Below are 19,480 nucleotides of genomic sequence, written 5' to 3' on the forward strand. Positions count from 1 at the left end.
TTCCTAAATTTTCTCAATGAATTTTGTTGAAAAGTCAAGAGTTAAAAGATGATAGCCAGCATGGATGGTCAGATCAAATGGGGCTAGATCCCCTATCCCTGTGAACTGTAGAGAACACTATCATTCACTAATTAGCTGTTTTGCTAAATAAATATATTAACTATTTCCTGCATTTCTAAGCATACTATTCAATATCAATATCCATCAGCTATAAGATCTGTTTTACACAGAAGAAAAATAAAATCTGCCTGTTCTCAATCTATGAAAATCTTATAATTTGGCTAAAGAAGATGAATTGATTCAAATGTAAGAATGAGATGATATGACAACATAGCAGATGAGCAATATGGTGATTGTCAATTTGAAGTAACCTTTCTATCTTCAAGTCCTCTTTTAATAATTCATTCATGATCTTAACATCTGAATTTCAAGGTTAACTTTTAGTTTATAAAAAGATAGCTTCTTTTGCAAAAAGGTGTGTTCAAAATATTAAACTTCTCATTAAGACATGCAAAGTAGTCTCAGAATATCTATAATGATCTAAATGGGTTGGCTTCTTTCTAGAATTACAACTTGAGTGGACCAAATACTGATGTTTTATTTATGAATAGGGAGACAGAAAAACCACTATTACAAAAAACATTGGTGTCAAAGGAAAGAACTGATTCAAGGAAAGAAAATGTGGCAAGTGAACAACTAGTCCAAAAAAATCAATTAAACTTAGTTTGATGGAAAAAATGGTCAAGGCAATAGAAATTATGCAGATTTTCTTTATCTGAAAAAATACCTCCCCAATAAATAAAAAGGCAAATTTCCAAGAATCAATGCTTAAAGAGATAATAGTTATAGGTGTTCAAGTAAAGCAAAGTGATGAAAAGTTAATATTTTAAGAATCAATTGAATAAAGTTTAAAGACCAACATCTAAATGAGGAAGGAAGAAAGGCAGGAAGGAAAGGAAGGAAAGGAAAAAGGAAGAGAGAGAGAGAGGTGTTGGGGGACAGCTCTGGACCGGGGTCCCCCGTGAGGACCATGAGATGCCTGAGGGTCCGAACCTGCCCCCTTGTGGGGTACTGGGATGGCCCTGGTAACAGGCTGGCTCCACCCACGGGGAGGCACTTGGGAGGAGCTCGCCCGCCCATGGGAGGTACGGGGGAGGAGACAGGGGATAATAAAAGGGGATGACCACGAGAGCTGGAGGAGAAGAAATGCAATAAAGCTTGCTGGCTGCAACTCCTTTCGGGTGCTCTGCCTGTTTATTCCCCTCCCCCAACAGGGAGAGGGAATTCCCCTCCCCCAACCAGGAGAGGGGCCGGAGATGTCCGAAGACCAGGGATAGGTAAGTAGAAGGCGAAGGCCCGGGAGTCGCCCCGGGCATCTGGCGCCCAGACAGGGACTGCCATAGGGAGAGGAGAATCCACCTTGCCCCGCAGTAGTAGCCTTGCTCCGCTACTGCGGGAAGATTCAGGCAGCCTCAGTATTGAGAAGTGGCCTTGCCTCACTACTGCGGGAAGATTCAGGCAGTCTTAATATTGGGAAGTGGCCAGGATGGGTCAGGGAAATAGTTTTCCCAGTTTAAAGCCCGAAGATAAAGGAGTACTTGCTTGTCAGCTGTATAAGTTTTGTGAGATCCATGGGCTTAAGCCCCACATTCAGGACTGTAGAGCATTTGTGGAAAAGATCTGGGATGTCTCCCCTTGGCTAGAGCATTGTGGGTTACGCCCAGCTAAATGGGACATAGTGGGACAACAGATGGTTGCCTATGAGAGGGTGAACCCGGGTGTATTAACAGAGGAGGACTTTACGTTCTTTCAAGTGGTCGCTGCACTTTTGTGCTCGGATCCCCGTCCCCCCTGGCGATCAAACGGCGAGACCCAGACAGGGCAGTCCCTTCAAGGGACGACAGAAGAAGAACAGGAATCTGATGAGGATGATCCCAACCCCAAGCCTTTATATCCATGGGGTACGTTAAGAGAATGTGCAGGCAGGGACCAGGACCGCGCCCTTCAAGGTGGTGCATGGCTGAGCAAGGGGCGGGACTCTAGAGCCCCGAGGGGAAGAACAAAAGGGAAGTTTGATGAGGAGGGAACGCCCAAGAGGGAGTGGAAAGCCCCCGAGACAAAGGGAAAGTCTGATGAGGAGGGAACGCCCAAGAGGGAGTGGAAAGTTCCCAAGACAAAGGGAAAGTCCGATGAGGGAGGAACACTCAAGAAGGAATGGGAAGTCCCTGAAACAGCAAGAGAGGGCTGGGGAACTCACAGGAAGAAGTTTCAACAGAATTTGGGAACTCCCAGTCCTCCCGAGGTCGGGCTGAATGTCCTCTCCTTCTCCCCAGCCGCCACGTCCTTGTCACAATCATCACAAGGAGCGCGGTCATTTACCTACGGGCGGTCCGGGCCCTCGGAGCCTCTGAGTGTACTCACTCAGAGCCTATCCGCAGCTTTGGCAGAGGGACAGGATATAGATTTAGAGGAGTGGGAGGGGGCCGGCGCTTACCTTGTCATTGTGGAGCAGGATCCGATGGGAAACGAGAACCGTTTCCATCGACCGGTGCCCTTCAAATTATTGAAAGAACTGAAGGAGGCCGTTTCCAAATATGGCCCTTCATCACCTTATGTGAAGCATCTCTTTGCGAATACCACAGCCACTTGGCCGTGGGCCCCAGCTGATTGGAAGGAAGTGTCGGGGGCTATCCTTACACCAGGACAGTTAGTGGCTTATGGCCCCGCCGTTAGACAAGAGGCGCTCAGATATGTCAAGGAACACAATATTGCAGAGACAGAGGACGCTGTGAATATGATAACAGGGGCAGGGCCATACTCGCAGCTTATTGACCAGCTCCAATTCGATCCTCAGGTGATGGCTGCAGTTCAGTATTGTCATATTAGGGGTTTTGCCAAGATTGACGCCCCGGGGACTATGAGGAATAAGTTGGTAGGGCTAAAGCAGAGGGCTAGCGAGTCCCCCACTGATTTTGTGAGTCGGGTCCAGCTTGCGGTCCGGCGGTCTCTTGGCTCGGGACCAGGAACGGATTCCCTGATAGCTCAGCTGGTCCGAGATGGCTTGCGTCCAGAATGCTCCCAAGCCCTAGCGGGCTTGGGACCTCTTGCCTCCCTCGAAGAGATAGTAGAGAGGCTGTTAGACATTCCACCTAAAGACACCCACCAAGCCATGGTGACGGCGGTGGCCCAAGGGGTGACTCAGGCCCTTCAAAGTACCAAGGCCCAGAAACAATGTTATCGCTGTGGCCAAATGGGGCACTTTAAGAGCCAGTGCCCTGTCGCTAAAATGGGAGCATTGCCCACCGGTTTTCGCTGTGGGAAACCGGGCCATATTGCCAAACATTGCCGTCTAAAGCAGCAGCCTCAACCACCTCGGTCAGGAAATGGGAAAGGGGGCCTTCCTCGGGGGGGCCCCCGACCCCAGAAACAGATCTTCCCAGTGGAGGCTGTAGGCCCTGTCCCTGCCCCCCAGCCCGGGAATTCTGTACCCCTATCGTTCCCGCAGCAGTATCAACAGGCTCTCCAAAAATTGCAACCCTAATATGCACGTCTACCACGGATTCCCCCGATGCTGATTTAGTTATAAGACCTTGGCATACTAAAGGGATCGACGTGCCCCCCGCTCCTTTCCCCCGTCTGGTGGTGGGACCCTCTGGCTATGTGCCATTTATAGTCCATACTCAATTGTTGGCTAGCGGATCCTCTACCATTTATTTGAACAATCCTCATTGTTATCCCATAAACATTGCCCCAGGAACTCCCGTTGGGAGGGGTATCTCTCTGCCTTGGGTTGAAGAGTCCGGGCAGGAAACCCATCAAGTTAATTGGTGCGCTCCCATTGTGGGCGATCGCCCCATGGTACAAGTTTTGGTTGAAGGACACCCAATCATGGGTCTGCTCGACACCGGAGCAGATATTTCAGTCATCAATGCATCCCAGTGGGACCCCAGTTGGGCGGTGAACGATGGTGCTGCCCAGGTTGCTGGAGTAGGGGGTGCCAGTTTGGCACTACGGGCTGCTAAACATTTGAATTGGACCTTTGAGAATCATCAGGGGTATTTTAGGCCTTTGAAATTGACCGGCCTTGCCTACGCCCTTTGGGGGCGTGACCTTCTTCAGCAACTTGGGTTACACCTTACCACCCCAGAACACCTTCAATTAAACATTCCGGGGCCACTGTGACGGTGAGCAGCCCACCTATTACATGGAAAACCGAGACCCCTGTGTGGGTTGAGCAGTGGCCCCTAACCCCTCAAAAGCTCACCGCCTTACGCTTTATAGTTGCTTCCCTTTTGGAGCAGGGCCGCATTGAGCCCACTACAAGCCCTTACAATTCTCCTGTTTTTGTTATAAAAAAGAAAAATGGATCTTGGCGCATGCTCATAGACCTTAGAGAGATTAATAAATGCATGCTGCCTATGGGGGCGCTACAACCTGGTCTCCCTAGCCCTGCTGCGATCCCCCGAGATTTTAGTATGACAATTATTGACATCAAAGATTGTTTCTATAGCATTCCCTTACATCCACAAGATAGAGTCAAATTTGCCTTTTCCATTCCCTCGGAAAATCGCCAGCAGCCATATGAAAGGTATCATTTTACCATGCTCCCTCAAGGGATGGCAAACAGTCCTACTATGTGCCAAATGTATGTCCACGCCATCCTCTCCCCACTCAGACAGTGCTTCCCCAAGGCCATTATCATTCATTATATGGATGACATTCTTATTGCCACACCTAGTCAGGATTCCACGATGGCGCTTACTCAACTTATGGTCGATACCTTAGCTGCCCACAGGCTAACTGTGGCTCCAAACAAGGTACAGACTACACCCCCTTTTCAGTATCTTGGCCATGAATTGAAACAAGGACGGATTGCTCGCCGTCCTCCGAGCATTGATCTTTCTCAGCTCACCACTCTCAACGATTTTCAAAAGCTGATTGGCGCTATACAGTGGATGCGGGCAGTTACCCCTATCCCTGATGGTGAATTATACCCGTTGTATGATTTGCTGCGAGGGGATCCCGCTCTGCTTTCACCCAGACATTGGACATCCGAGGCCTTAATGGCAGCCAAGAGCATCCTCAACAGATGCTCCACAGTTGTTGTGCGGCAGGAACCCAACCAACCCATTTATGCCACTATATTAAAAGCCAGTACTTTCATTGGGTGCCTCTATCAATCACATGGCATTTTGGAGTGGCTGTACCCCCCTCGCAACAAAAAGGCCCTTCCACATAAATGGCGAATGGTCGCCCAATTTTTTCTTTTAGGTGCCGAGCGCTGCCTATTGGCTTTTGGCAGATTTCCCATTTTGAATTTAGAGGTATCAGAGGAAGCCTTAAGGTGCTTCTCTGATGAGATTCCAGAATGGGCCTCTCTTTTATGTATGTGTAATACCATAAAGCTTCCGCTCCCCCCAGCGCTTAGAGGATGGGAAGTCCTTCCTATCCATATGCCTTTTACTATTGTATCTCTACAGCCAGTTACGGGACCCACTGTTTTTACGGATGCTACTAAAAACCATAGGGCTGCGGTTTATATACCTTCCAGGCAATTCCTTAAGGTGTACACCACCGAGCATTCCTCAGCCCAGAAAAATGAATTGCTGGCAATACAATATGCTCTCTCCATATTACCTAATGAGAGCTTTAATCTTGTTACTGATAGCTTGTATTGTGCAAATGCTATTGCTGCTTTACCTTTTGCCCTCATTAATCCCCGTGCTTCAACTATAGCTCAAATCCTATATGATATTCAAGAGTCCATGTTACAACGCTCTACTCCTCTTTATGTATTGCATATTCGCTCACATATGTCCACCATAGGACCCATTTATCAGGGTAATGATATTGTAGATAAAGCCCTTATATTCCCTCTGCATTTAGAAGCACAGGCAGCCCATGATAAGTATCACCTATCTGCCCGATCTTTGCGATGCCTTTATGGATTGTCCAGAGAAAACGCTCGCCAAATAGTCAAACAGTGTATCAATTGTGCCCCATTTCGCCCTCTTGCCTGAGACACCGCAATTAACCCCCGTGGTGATTTCCCTAACGATCTTTGGCAAATGGATGTAACACATTTTGGCAAAGTTCTTATACATGTTTGTATTGATACGGCCTCCAATTTTATTATGGCCTCTACACAGCCTAAGGAAACAGCCCGTGCAGTGATCGACCACCTCTATGGTTGCTTTGCCATGGTTGGGGTGCCTCGAGCCATAAAGACAGACAATGGGCCAGCTTATATTTCCTCTGCCTTTGCCGCCTTTTGTAGAGAATTTTCTATTATTCATATTACTGGCATCCCATATAATCCCACAGGTCAGGCCATTGTTGAGCGTGCTAACTGCACTATAAAAACTCTTCTGTTAAAACAAAAAGGGGGAGTAAGGGCGGCGGGGCGCCTCTCCCGAGGTGATCTGGCACAAGCCGTCTTCACTCACAATTTTTTGCAAATCCGAGACGATGGCACATGCCCCGCACAAAGATTTTATCTCCACGAGATGGGAGGCAGAAGGGAAAGGCCGTTAAAGGCCCCTACTGCCTGCCTCACCGGAGCTCGAATCCGGTGGAGGGACCAAGAAGGCAAATGGCATGGCCCTGGAGTAGTTATAGCGAGAGGTCAGGGGTATCTTTGTGTCCAACCAGATGGAGCCGACCCAGGGACAGAGATCTGGATCCCCACACGATGGGCAGTTGAGCTGCGAGAAGCCGAAAGCAAGGAGGAGACGAGGGCGGAGAGGAAGGCACCGTCCAAAGCGGGTGTGCAAACAGCGTGAGATAACCATGCTCACACTTCTGATGGCCTTACAACAGTTCCTTCCTGGGTCCGAGGCTGTCCAGTCCAAATGGTACAATGCCACCCCCGCAGAGCAGCGAGCCGCGGATCAAAGGGGCGACACCTACTGGGCATTAGCACAGGGACTCCCCGCCTTATGAAGAGTTTCAGATTCAACAACTAATAGAGGAAGGACAATTATGAGCTTCCACTCTCCAATCTTTCATGAAATCAGAGGTAGCGGCGTGGCACCGTCAGGACCACATAGACCATCTCCTCCAAAGCCAAATCACCGCCCTGCAAGACATGGTAATTTGGCTAGGAGACCAAATGGCTTTACATCAACGCTATGAGATGTTACAATGCCATTATAAATATCACCCGCTTTGCGTGCTTAACCTCCCAATTGATTCCTCAACCTTCCCCAATCAATGGCCGGCGGTCCGCAAAGCCCTCCAGGGGGCTATGCTGGCTTATAATGCCACAGATGACATCCATCAGTTGGACTTGCTTATTGATCAGCTGAATAACCTTTCCAGAACGTTTGAGGAAAAGCGTGAATGAGAAGAGCGTTCCATCTTCGATTGGTTACAACGAATCCTAGACTTGCATTGGCTGCCAGGGGTGCTCTCCTCCGTTGCAGTTCTTGTCCTTACGTGTCTCGTCCTGCCGTGCCTCCTGAAGTGCCTCCTGCAATTATTGACACGGGCACTGGAGAGTCTTAAAGGCAATGTCTTGTCTCTGAGACACCGCGAGGGCAGGTCCCCATGGGGGGAATCACCCAACCTACCCATGTAAAACAAAAAGGGGGAGATGTTGGGGGACAGCTCTGGACCGGGGTCCCCCGTGAGGACCATGAGATGCCTGAGGGTCCGAACCTGCCCCCTTGTGGGGTACTGGGATGGCCCTGGTAACAGGCTGGCTCCACCCACGGGGAGGCACTTGGGAGGAGCTCGCCCGCCCATGGGAGGTACGGGGGAGGAGACAGGGGATAATAAAAGGGGATGACCACAAGAGCTGGAGGAGAAGAAACGCAATAAAGCTTGCTGGCTGCAACTCCTTTCGGGTGCTCTGCCTGTTTATTCCCCTCCCCCAACAGGGAGAGGGAATTCCCCTCCCCCAACCAGGAGAGGGGCCGGAGATGTCCGAAGACCAGGGATAGGTAAGTAGAAGGCGAAGGCCCGGGAGTCGCCCCGGGCAGAGAGGGAAGGAGGGATAATAACAGACCCTATTTTCCAAAATTATTGTGAGAATCAAATGAGATAATGTTTATAAAGCACTTAGCACAATGTCTGACGCATAGTAGGTACTTAGTAAATACTTGTTTCCTTCCTTCTTTCCTTCCTTCCCTCTTTTCCTAACTTAAATTTTGGTCTTTCAGCTTCAATTTATCTTCATAACAATCTTAAGAAGTAGCTTATTATCTTCATTTGACAATTGAGGAAACTGAGTCAGATTGATCTGTTTTTAAAACCAGTTTTTAAAGTGAACAAAACATTTTTAGGAAACTTTGAGGTAAAACCTTATTAATAAAATTTTACTTTCAAAGTCTATAATGTTATGGGACATAATGAGTCACTCAAGTTCTTTTTCTTGGATTCATAGTTGAACTTCTGCCCTAGAAATGTAGTTGTGATCAGTAAGGAACACAGGGAATGAATTTTTTCATAACAAATCTCAACAGAGAAAAAGCCGTATTTAGACAAGCAGAGAACTATTGCTGAACCCTCAAAAGGGAAGTTACGTAGGAAAAAATACAACAGAAAACTATCACAAGCTATAGTTTAAGTGAATTATAAAAATAATTTTCTTTAATAATTTTTTAAAATAGGAAACTGTGATTTAAATGAAAATTGTGGATGGTAGACAAAGTCTGAAGCTTTATCTAAAACCATGGCCAAAATATTGTGAAGTTCATCTATTTTATGAATATAAAAGAATCTTTCTTTTCTTTTTGTTTATTTGCTGCTGTCTGGTACACTTAGAGTTGTCTAAAAATAGACTGAGCTGCTTTAGGAAGTGTCTTAGTTTCCCCCTTAGTGAATATCTTCACGCAAAGGAAGACTGACCAAATTGCCAGAGATATTGTAGAGTATAATTTCAATAATCTTTAAAGTTTTTTATAATGCTGTGATTCTATGAATTGTGAAGAACTGAATAAGATCACATATGTAATGTAGGGTAAAGATTTGACCAGAGCTCAGCATCGTTTAGATACTTGTACACTCAGACTTCCCATATATCTGCCCAATAACTTAATAACACAAGAAATGATCTAATAAGGTTAATGACCCATCGGGAAGGTAAAAGTAAACTTCTATTAATGAAGCATCTGAAACTCTCTTCTCAGTGGGTAATGAGGCATTTTAAAGTGAGTTTGAAGCCTTAAAAGCTGACTATCTTTAGAGCGGGAAAAAAATCTCCATACTTAAAACTGCATTCACAACATGATCCAAAATCCTAAGTGTTTTCTGTAAATGGCTTCCTCTGGGGACAGACAGCACATTAGAATGATCCTTTCCATTATGCTGAAAGCAAGTGAAATTATTGTTCCAATAGAGTCAAACACAAACGTGTGTATGTGTGTGTGTGTACATATATGTGTGTGTGTACATGAGCACGTAAGCATGTTAGGGAGGAATTTTTTTAAAGATTTCAGATTTTTCTAAATATTCCTATTAAAAATATGCAGTAGTTGGTTTTTCAACTAGTAAATTCCTCTAAAAGGAAACTTATCAACAAGCCTGCCACTCACAATTCATAAAGTATACATTCCCCAAAGATAGCTTATTCAATTGCTGGGCAACTTAAATTCTAAGAATTGTAAGGAGGCTCTGCCTTCATATTGAACAAAAATCTGATTCCTTGTAACTTTGACCTTTTATTCCTAGTTCAGTGCTCTGGTGAAAACACCTAAGTTCTTCCAAAGGGCCATAACTTTCTAAATATTTGAAGATAGTTACTATGTGTCCTTAAACCTTATCCCATGCAAACTAAGTTTCCTCAGCTCACTTGACTGTTGACCTTACAACAATAGGAAGTGTACTGGACTTATAAAGTCAGAGGATCTGGTTTATTTCCCTTCGCCAAATTACAGAAACTTAGAGTTTGAAGGAATTTCAACAGAAATCTAGTCCAATTTGGACACAAAATAAATCCCCATTATAACATCTTCCATTTACAGTATTACCTCTAGCAAGTCACTTTATCTCTCTGAGCCTCAATTCCCTCACTCATAAAATGAAAATGGTAGGCTAGATGACCTCTAAAATCCCTTCTTTTTCTAATATTCCTTGGTTTCTTATGACATGGTTTTAAGATTTCTTGCCATCCTGAGCAATAAAAGTGTGCAGCAAAAGGTGCTCCAGGTACTTGGGTGTGGGAGCATGATAAGGGTCTGAATTTCCTCCTCAGTGTGACCAATCTCATATCACATGCAATTCCATCCCCATCCTGTTGCTATGGCACTACAATCTTAAGCTCACCTTCTCTCTCAAACTTCACAAGAGTGACCACTAGACCCCTCTCCTCCTACCTTTATACTCATGGTTATTCTGCCCTCTATGATTCCTCTCCATTTTCTTAACTATTTTCACTCTACGTGAGAAAAAAAATTAGTTACAGCTTTATTACTCCCCTACCTTCTACCTCTACCTTGTCAAAGTCTCTCCTAAAGTATTATGCTTAGAATAAGAATGTTGAGGTTTTAGGAAGAAAAAAATACTGAGAAAATTTTTTTCTCTCAACAAGACTGCAAGATATATTGTCTTTCATAGAAGTTAGTGGATGATTTGGTTTGTAAAAAAAACAAAAATGAAGTATCATAAATTAAGAATAAACTGTTAATAAAGTAAAAAATTATATGGTCTAAAAAAAAGAAAAAAGAACTAAACATATTAGTCAGAGGCACCTGGGTGATACAATGAAAAGAGCACTAGATATGGAGCCTAGAAGACCTGAAATTAAGCTAGCTTCAGACATTTAATTCAGTGTGATCCTGGACAAGTCACTTGACCTTTGCCTGTCTGTTTCCTCACTCACAAAACTCTGCCTCCCAGAGTTATTGTAAGGATAAAATAAAGTAATACCCATAAAGCATTTTGCAGACCTTAAAGCACTTTATAAATGCTAGTCATCATTGTGGCTGTTATTCATTTTTTTATTATGACTTCAGATATGGTTTGGCCAGCACCCAGGACAGTGGAAATTATCTCCTTTAATCTGGACAAACCTATTTCTACATAAAAAATTAGTTTAAAGTAGTATCTATCCATTTTAAAAGTAGAATTCTAAATAGAGAGGCAACTTCAAAGTCAAGAAGACCTAGATTGGTCCTAGCTCTCACATATACTTTCTATGTGACCTTGGACAAATCACTCAACCTCCACAGGTATCATCCTAAGAGTATAGATTACAAAATTAAGCAAAGTTCTGCACTGGGAGAGGGAATTTCCTCAGTGGGAAATCCTTACACTAATGAAATCACAGGTCTTAGTTTTTCAAAATTCATCAGTCCTTTTAAATTTGCAGGGGTTTTTTATGTAAACTGCTATCAAGATACTTTCCTCTTATATTCATATAACAATTTTTTTTAAATTGAAAAGTAGGACATTATATTTATTACTGATAAATTACCGTTGATTTTGGCCCATCATTCTAACTTACTGAAGTCATCTTGAGTCCTAATTCAATCATCCATTCTATAATTCTCTCTCAGCGTTGTGCCATCTATGAATCTGATTCGCATGCCTTCATTCTCTGCCTTCAGTCAAGTCATTGACAAAAATGTTGAACAATTCAGGGACCAAGGACAGAGCTCTGCAGGCTTTAGAGCCCCCCTTCAGTTTAACAATAATCCCTTAATCAACATAAAACTGTTACCCAGCCAGGAATTCACCTAACAGTCTTAAGCATAGAAAATTCCCACAGGTTCAATTTTCACAGAAGGGAAGTTTATAAATCCATTCTAGATCTTTCCTACATATAATCAGAATATAATCTTGAAAAGTGAGTTTAAATGTATTTCAGTATCCAGACACTTAAAACTGGAGGCTATCATCCAAGAAACAATACATCTAAGAAACACTCCCATGTCTTTGTCATGCTAATTATTTCTACAACATCTGCCAGACCAAACCTCTCTACCCCTTCTACACCTCTACAGCCTAAAAGTGAGCACCAATCTCTCTCATGATAAACTAAAGGTTAAATTCTTTTCAACCAGCATCCATGCAGCAACCAAAGGGTAACTAGCTGAGGGAAGAATAAAGTTGCTCCAGTAGAAAAATCTTTAAGTTGCTGATGGCACTATTGACTCTAAGGATTCCAAACTGTCTGCAATTTTATTGATTTTGTTTGTGAATGGAAGAGGGAATGATAACAGCTCTGGCTAAGATAGACAGAATGTGGGCAGATGCTGTTCCCATTTCTGCACATAGTTTCGCCAAGCCATTTCCCATCTTTCCTAACATAAAACAAAATGAAGACAAGTGTTATTGCTTATGCTACTAGCTACCCTAAAAGCAATGGAGTTTATTGTGTGCTCATTTCCTAGATAAAGTATTAAAACCTCACTACCTAGATGAAAACACTCAGTGCTTTTAGAATGAAATTGATTTGCTGTTAAGATACCTTATAAAACAATCATAATTACCAAAACCTCCATTGAAAAGGCAATTTGAGTCCTTATATACAAATGCCATCCCTGTTACTCCTAATTCAGCAGAAACCTCACACAACATCCCGTGTTTTAAGTGTCTAAATACATGACTGCAGCAGCTTATGCTCTATAGGGGCTCATTCCTCTAATGTGAAAAGCCTCATAAAGCCTCATTTCTAATATGGCAAGAAGGAAAGGCAAGTAAGCAAAATATAAATTCAATAAAGACAAGCAATGAAGTCTCCTCCAGTATAAGCTTCAAGGGATAAGTTAAAGGAAAAAAAGGCCTACCTTGGGAGACTTTGGTGGATCCGTGATATTTAGCTTGGGAGGAGCAAGAAAATCTGGTTTCCTTTCCATTGTGGAGGGTTTTTTGGGAGGGCGAGGTGGTGGGTGTAAGGCTAGGTTTTCATACCTCCTCATCATGTAATACTGTTCTTGACTGATCTCTTCTATAATGGTTCGGACTGGAAATGAATCAATGACATCAACTGTACTGCTAACCAATTGGACAGCCATGCCCAAGCGGCTGACAGGAATCTCCCAGCTCTCAGTAGGGTTAGTGAGGTCACTGATGAGCAAATAAGAATCTGTGATCTCTTCCTCCAGTTGCAGGCCAGGTGTGGCAGCCAAAATATCATCTTCAATAGAAAGGTCCCTCACAGAGACCTTGACATTGAAAGGCAAGCGAAACTGAGCACACAGCTCGGAAAGTTGGTACTGCTTCTTGTCGTGAATCACTTCTATGAAGCCGCCTTCCATGTACAGAGGTAAAAGAACAGGCTCATAGGCCTTTTTGAGGATTTTTTCGCAGGCCAGAACACCCACTTCCTTTTTGATCCCCTTACATAAAACTTCACTGGTCTGTGAGCGCTGAACTAAAAACTGGTCCCCCACAGACACAGATGACAACTCCTCATAAGGGGAATCAAAGCCTTTAGTGGCTACCACATGGAGCTGCTCTTTATCACTCTTTACTATCTCCAGGTCATAGGCAGTAGGGAATTCCCGAGGTCTCCGCTTGAATTTACCTTTATAGCTAGTTGGAATCAAGAAATGCCTTTTGGGGGAATCACTTCTGATCTCTGAAGCTAAGATCCTTGATGCCTGGTATTTTTTATGGATGACAATGGTTTTTCCAGGTTGCAATAAGCCACTGGCCAATGGATTCCCTTGAGGTCCTTCTATCACTTCAACTGCCATAGGGAATTCCTTACTAGTCTTTTCAAAAAGATCTTCAGTGGACAGGAGCTGAAGGAAACACTTAGCATCATAACAGTCAGTTATATCTTTCACTTCCACATCAAGATCAGACAGGATACGAACTATATCCTTCCGGACTGAAAAGGAAAAAAAAGAAATTTTGTACATAAGCTTGACTTAGCCACATTTTTTGGTAATGATACATCATTAGAGTGCTTCCCAATACAAGATATAAATTTCTTCATATACATATACACACACATACATATATGAATACATGTGTGTATACACATATATACATACACAAATGCATGCATATGTATGTGTGCATGTGTTATATTTGTATGTATATATGCATATATAGACATGCATACGTATATGTATACATATATATTGTATATGTATATCCCAAATGGTATATAATCTTATGTTTCTTAACATGCTTGCTTTCTATATCATAGAATCATAGGTATAGATCTGGAAGGGAACTCAGAGGTCAAATAATCCAGACCTTTATTTTACAAATGAGAAACCTTGGACCCAGGGAGCTTAAATAACTTGCCCAAAGCCACACAGATAATGATCATTAGTGATGGAATTTGAATTCAGGTCCCCTGACTCTAGAGGAAAACTCTCTTTCTCTTATACCAGGTCAATATCAATATTTGTATCCACTGATACTTTATAAAAAGTGAAACACTGCCTGTGGAGTGAGAGGACCTGAGTAAAAATGTCACCCCTGGCAATTACCAAGTCCAATAATAATCTTGAACAAATTGATTAACCTTCCTGGGTCTCAATTTCCTCATTAGGAAAGTAAGGGAGTTAGACTAAATGACCTCTGAGATTCCTTATAGCTCTAAATCCTATGAGCCTTTAGAAACAACAGTAAATAAAGCCCCCAAAGCCCAGACAAACCCACCAAAACTACTCCACAATGAAGAGGATCACTGCAAAGTCCTGTAGTATAAACATTTAAATGCAGAAAAAGATTCCAGACAGTGGAATTGTCTTTTTTTTTCAATTATATTTTCAATAGTTCACAGTTACTCTGTCAATCTGCTGCTGCTAAGATGACATTGAATCATAGAATATTGACAAGAAAGTAAAAAAAAAACAGGACTTTGCCCTCTGGAGTCAATTCCACTCTAGATCCAATCATGGACTTGGTATGAACTTTCTTTTGTCATTTAGCAGGTATGTATTTGAGTTTTCCCATGTATAAAATAGACTTGAATTGAATCAAGAAAAATCTAGGAAAAATGCTACCTCCCTATAATATAATAATAACATTGATGCTATTTTACAATGATAACAACACAATTTCCCTATAAGATAATAATAACAATAACATTATTTTCTGACTCATATTTTAATGATAAAGTTATCTAACAAAGATAATGATATGGAGCTGTCATCACGGCATATGGTTTGAGTTATTTTCCCAGTGCTGGTGAGAGACATACAGTGATTCATCTAAAATGTCTCACTCAGATTCTTGTGACCATGGCATACCTCTGAAAAATAACATTCTTAGTTTAAAACTAGAGACTGTGCCTTTGCAACTGAGCAAGGAGAATATTGAAATCCTCATCTTGGCCTTATTAGCTCTGTTTTAATGAAATGTACTAACAGGGCTAACATAGAGTGATCTCATTACTGCTATTAATTCCCTAAGCAAAAGTCTGGAAGCCAAGAGAACCTGAACTGTAATCTCTTCTCAGGGCAGATAGGTGGCACAGTGGATAGAATGCCTGGCCTAGAGTCAGGAAGACTCAAATTTGACTTCAGACACTTGCTGACTACGTGATGCTGGGAAAGTCATTTAACTCTGTTTGCCTCAGTTTCCTCATCTGTAAAATTAGCTGGAGAGGGAATATCAAACAACTCCAATATCTTTGTCAAGAAAACCCAAAATGGGTTCATGACAAGTTGAACATGACTAAAAAGTAATTGAACAACAAAAAAATCCCCTTCTCCCTCAAAGTAGTAATACTGCATGTGGCTTAAACTCTCAGGAAAATGAAAGGAGGGAGCCAAGATGGCAGATTAGAAAGACATACATACACTAGCTCTTCCCCCACAGCCCATAAAATACCTGTGAAGAAAGACTCTCAACAAATTCTAGAGCAGCAGAAGCCACAGAACAATAGGGTGGAGGAGATTTCCAGCCAAGGGTGACCTGAAAGGCTGACAGGAAAGATCTGTCACACCAGACACAGAGCAGAGTGCAGCCCAGCCTTGGCTGAGTAGCAGGGCCACAGGAGAAGGACCCAAGCAGGTCTCAGGTACAATCCCCAGCCTTAGTAGTGATGGTTTGCAGATCCCTCAACCCACGGGCGCCAAAGGTCAGTGAGAGGGTTTTTTCAGCTGGCCCAGAAGGGAGCAGGGTTTTCCCATAGCTCTGGCCTCAGGTGGCGGTGGTGGCAGAGGCCACACAGGGAAGCAGCAGCTTCTACAGCAACCTGTATCCATTGTTGGATCATAAAACCCCTGGGGGAACTGAGAAGCTGAATCTTACCTCAGCCCAGTGTAGCATTCCTGCCCTCACCTAATGCTCATGGGGGATTTGAGCAGCTGATCTTTATCTCACACTGAATGGTGGCCCTGCCCCCCACAAAAGCTCCTGGGGGAATTGAGCAGCTTATCTGAATTTCAGCCCCCAGTGCTGTCTTGGTGGAACTGGAGGCCAGGAGAGGAAACTCTACTTCTCACAGATTCTGGGCACAGAAGTTTCTGGTTGCTCCCAGAGCAGTGTACACGCTTGACTGGGCCACCTAGGAGGAACTGAGATCTTACAGATGCCCAGAGTATACCCTACTCTTGACAAAGGACCCAAAAGTCAAGTAACTGGTTGGGAAAATGCCCAAAAAAAGGGAAAAAAATAAGACCATAGAAGGTTACTTTCTGGGTGAACAGATATCTCCTCCCATCCTTTCTGATGAGGGAGAACAATGCTTACCATCAGGGAAAGACATAAAAGTCAAGGCTTCTGTATCCCAAACATCCAAAATAAATATTCAATGGTCTCAGGCCATGGACGAGCTCAGAAAGGATTTTGAAAATCAAGTAAGAGAGGTGGAGGAAAAACTGGGAAGAGAAATGAGAGAGATGAAAGAAAAGCTTGAAAAGCAGGTCAACACCTTGCTAAAGGAGACCCAAAAAAAAGCTGAAGAAAATAACACCTTGAAAAATAAGCTAACTCAATTGGCAAAAGAGGTTCAAAAAGCCAATGAGGGGATGAATACTTTAAAAAGCAGAATTAGCCAAATGGAAAAGGAGGTTCAAAAGCTCACTGAAGAAAATAGTTCTTTCAAAATTAGAATGGAACAGATGGAGGCTAATGACTTTATGAGAAACCAAGAAATCACAAAACAAAACCAAAAGAATGAAAAAATGGAAGGTAATGTGAAATATCTCATTGGAAAAACAACTGACCTGGAAAATAGATCCAGGAGAGACAATTTAAAAATTATGGGACTGCCTGAAAGCCATGATCAAAAAAAGAGCCTAGACATCATCTTTCATGAAATTATCAAGGAAAACTGCCCTAATATTCTAGAACCAGGGGGCAAAATAAATATTGAAAGAATCCACTGATCCCCTCCTGAAAGAGATCCAAAAAGAGAAACTCCAAGGAACATTGTGGCCAAATTCCAGAGTTCTCAGGTCAAGGAGAAAACATTTCAAGCAGCTAGAAAGAAACAATTCAAGTATTGTGGAAATACAATCAGGATAACACAAGATCTAGCAGCTTCTACATTAAGGGATCACAGGGCATGGGATATGATATTCCAGAAGTCAAAGGAACTAGGACTAAAACCAAGAATCACCTACCCAGCAAAACTGAGTATAATAATTCAGGGGGAAAAAATGGTCTTTCAATGAAATAGAGGACTTTCAAGCTTTCTTGATGAAAAGACCAGAGCTGAAAAGAAAATTTGACCTTCAAACACAAGAATCAAGAGAACCATGAAAAGGTAAACAGAAAAGAGAAATCATAAGGGACTTACTAAAGTTGAACTATTTACATTCCTACATGGAAAGACAATATTTGTAACTTTTGAAACTTTTTTCAGTATCTGGGTAGTTGGTGGGATTACACACACACACACACACACACACACACACACACACACACAGAGAGAGAGAGAGAGAGAGAGAGAGAGAGAACACAAGGTGAATTGAATAGGATGGGACTATATCTTAAAAAAATGAAATTAGGCATGAGAGAGAAATATATTGGGAGGAGAAAGGGAGAAAAGGAATGGGGCAAATTATCTCTCATAAAAGAGGCAAGTAAAAGACTTTTCAGTGTAGGGGAAAAAGAGGGGAGGTGAGAGAAAAGACATGAAGTTTACTCTCATCACATTCAACTAAAGGAAGGAATAAAATGCACACTCATTTTGGTATGAAAACCTATCTTACAATACAGGAAAGTGGGGGAGAAGGGGATAAGCAGAGTGGGGGGGATGATGGAAGGAAGGGCCGTGCGAGGAGGGAGCAATTTGAAGTCAACACTCTTGGGGAGGGACAGGATCAAAAGAGAGAATGGAAGCAGTGGGGGCAGGATAGGATGGAGGGAAATATAGTTCATCTTACACAACATGACTATTATGGAAGTCATTTGCAAAACTACACAGATATGGCCTTTATTGAATTGCTTGCCTTCCCAAAGGGAATGGGTGGGGAGGGAGGGATGAAGAGAAGTTGGAACTCAATGTTTTAGGAACAACGATTGAGTGTTGTTCTTGCAACTAGGAAATAAGAAATACAGGTAATGGAGTATAGAAATTTATCTTGCCCTACAGGACAAAGGACAAGATGGGGACAAGAGAAGGGAGGAATGTTAGAAGGGAGGGCAGATTGGTGGTAAGGGTAATTAGAATGCTTGACGTTTTGGGGTGGAGGGAGGGGAGAGATGAGGCGAAAATTCGGAACTCAAAATTTTGTGGAAATGAATGTTGAAAACTTAATATAAATACATAAATTTTAAAAAATAAAATAATAAAAATAAGGAAAATGAATGGAACATTCAAGGTTTTGATAAGACAAATTATATATATATTAGATGTAGATATAAATGTATATATGTGTATGTTTTTATATATATATATGTCACAGACATATAACTTGCCTTATCCAATTTGCTTTATGTATATACAAATATATATATACAAAGATATACATATATAATGTATACATACACACACACATATATACATATATATATCTAAAATCAACTCAAAGGCATAGACTTCAATCATCACATATGTATGTGTATATATATATATATATATATATATATATATATAATTGAAAATAATGTGGATTTTGTTTTTAACTTATTCTCTATGGCTGATAACTTTTTCTATTGACTCACTGAAAGAACTTTTAATATCTCTCTGTAAGGCTTTTATTCACGGTTCTTGATTTCCATGTATTATTGTTATTTTTATCTAACCTTTAATTTTCCCCAGTCCTCTCATTTCTATGAGTATTTTAAAACTACTTCTTCTTCTGGTCTCCAATCTAATCTGATCCAAAAATCACTAATTAAGAACATGCTATTGAAATGTACTGTGTTAGGTACTGGGACAAAATGAAAAACTAAACTAAAATCTATCTTTGCCCTTAAGGTGCTTACCATCTACTTGGCAGAAATTTGCTTGGGCTGCTTGAAATTTCCTTAAAGCTTTGTCACAGACTTTAATAAGTTTCAAACAATTTTTTGTAAGGATTAGGTTAGAAACTAGATGTGATTTGAGAAACACCTAGATGGTGACACTGCCTTTACTAATGAAGAAAATAATTATCTTTTCTGTAAGTTACAGTCT

The 19,480-nt window shown here is 42.2% G+C and overlaps 1 protein-coding gene across 2 annotated transcripts in view; it reads right to left on the reverse strand.

Annotated features, from left to right (window-relative positions):
• The window catches only part of THEMIS (thymocyte selection associated), a 233,251-nt gene that overhangs the window by 116,317 nt on the left and 97,454 nt on the right, over positions 1 to 19,480 (reverse strand). For both annotated transcript variants that reach the window (XM_072643293.1, XM_072643294.1), the window contains exon 4: positions 12,732 to 13,780. In XM_072643293.1, the coding sequence (XP_072499394.1) occupies positions 12,732 to 13,780 (1,049 nt within the window). The remainder of the gene's footprint in view (positions 1 to 12,731; positions 13,781 to 19,480) is intronic.

The sequence above is a fragment of the Notamacropus eugenii genome, chromosome 2, assembly GCF_028372415.1.
Source record: "Notamacropus eugenii isolate mMacEug1 chromosome 2, mMacEug1.pri_v2, whole genome shotgun sequence".
In the NCBI taxonomy this organism is placed as follows: Eukaryota; Metazoa; Chordata; class Mammalia; order Diprotodontia; family Macropodidae; genus Notamacropus; species Notamacropus eugenii.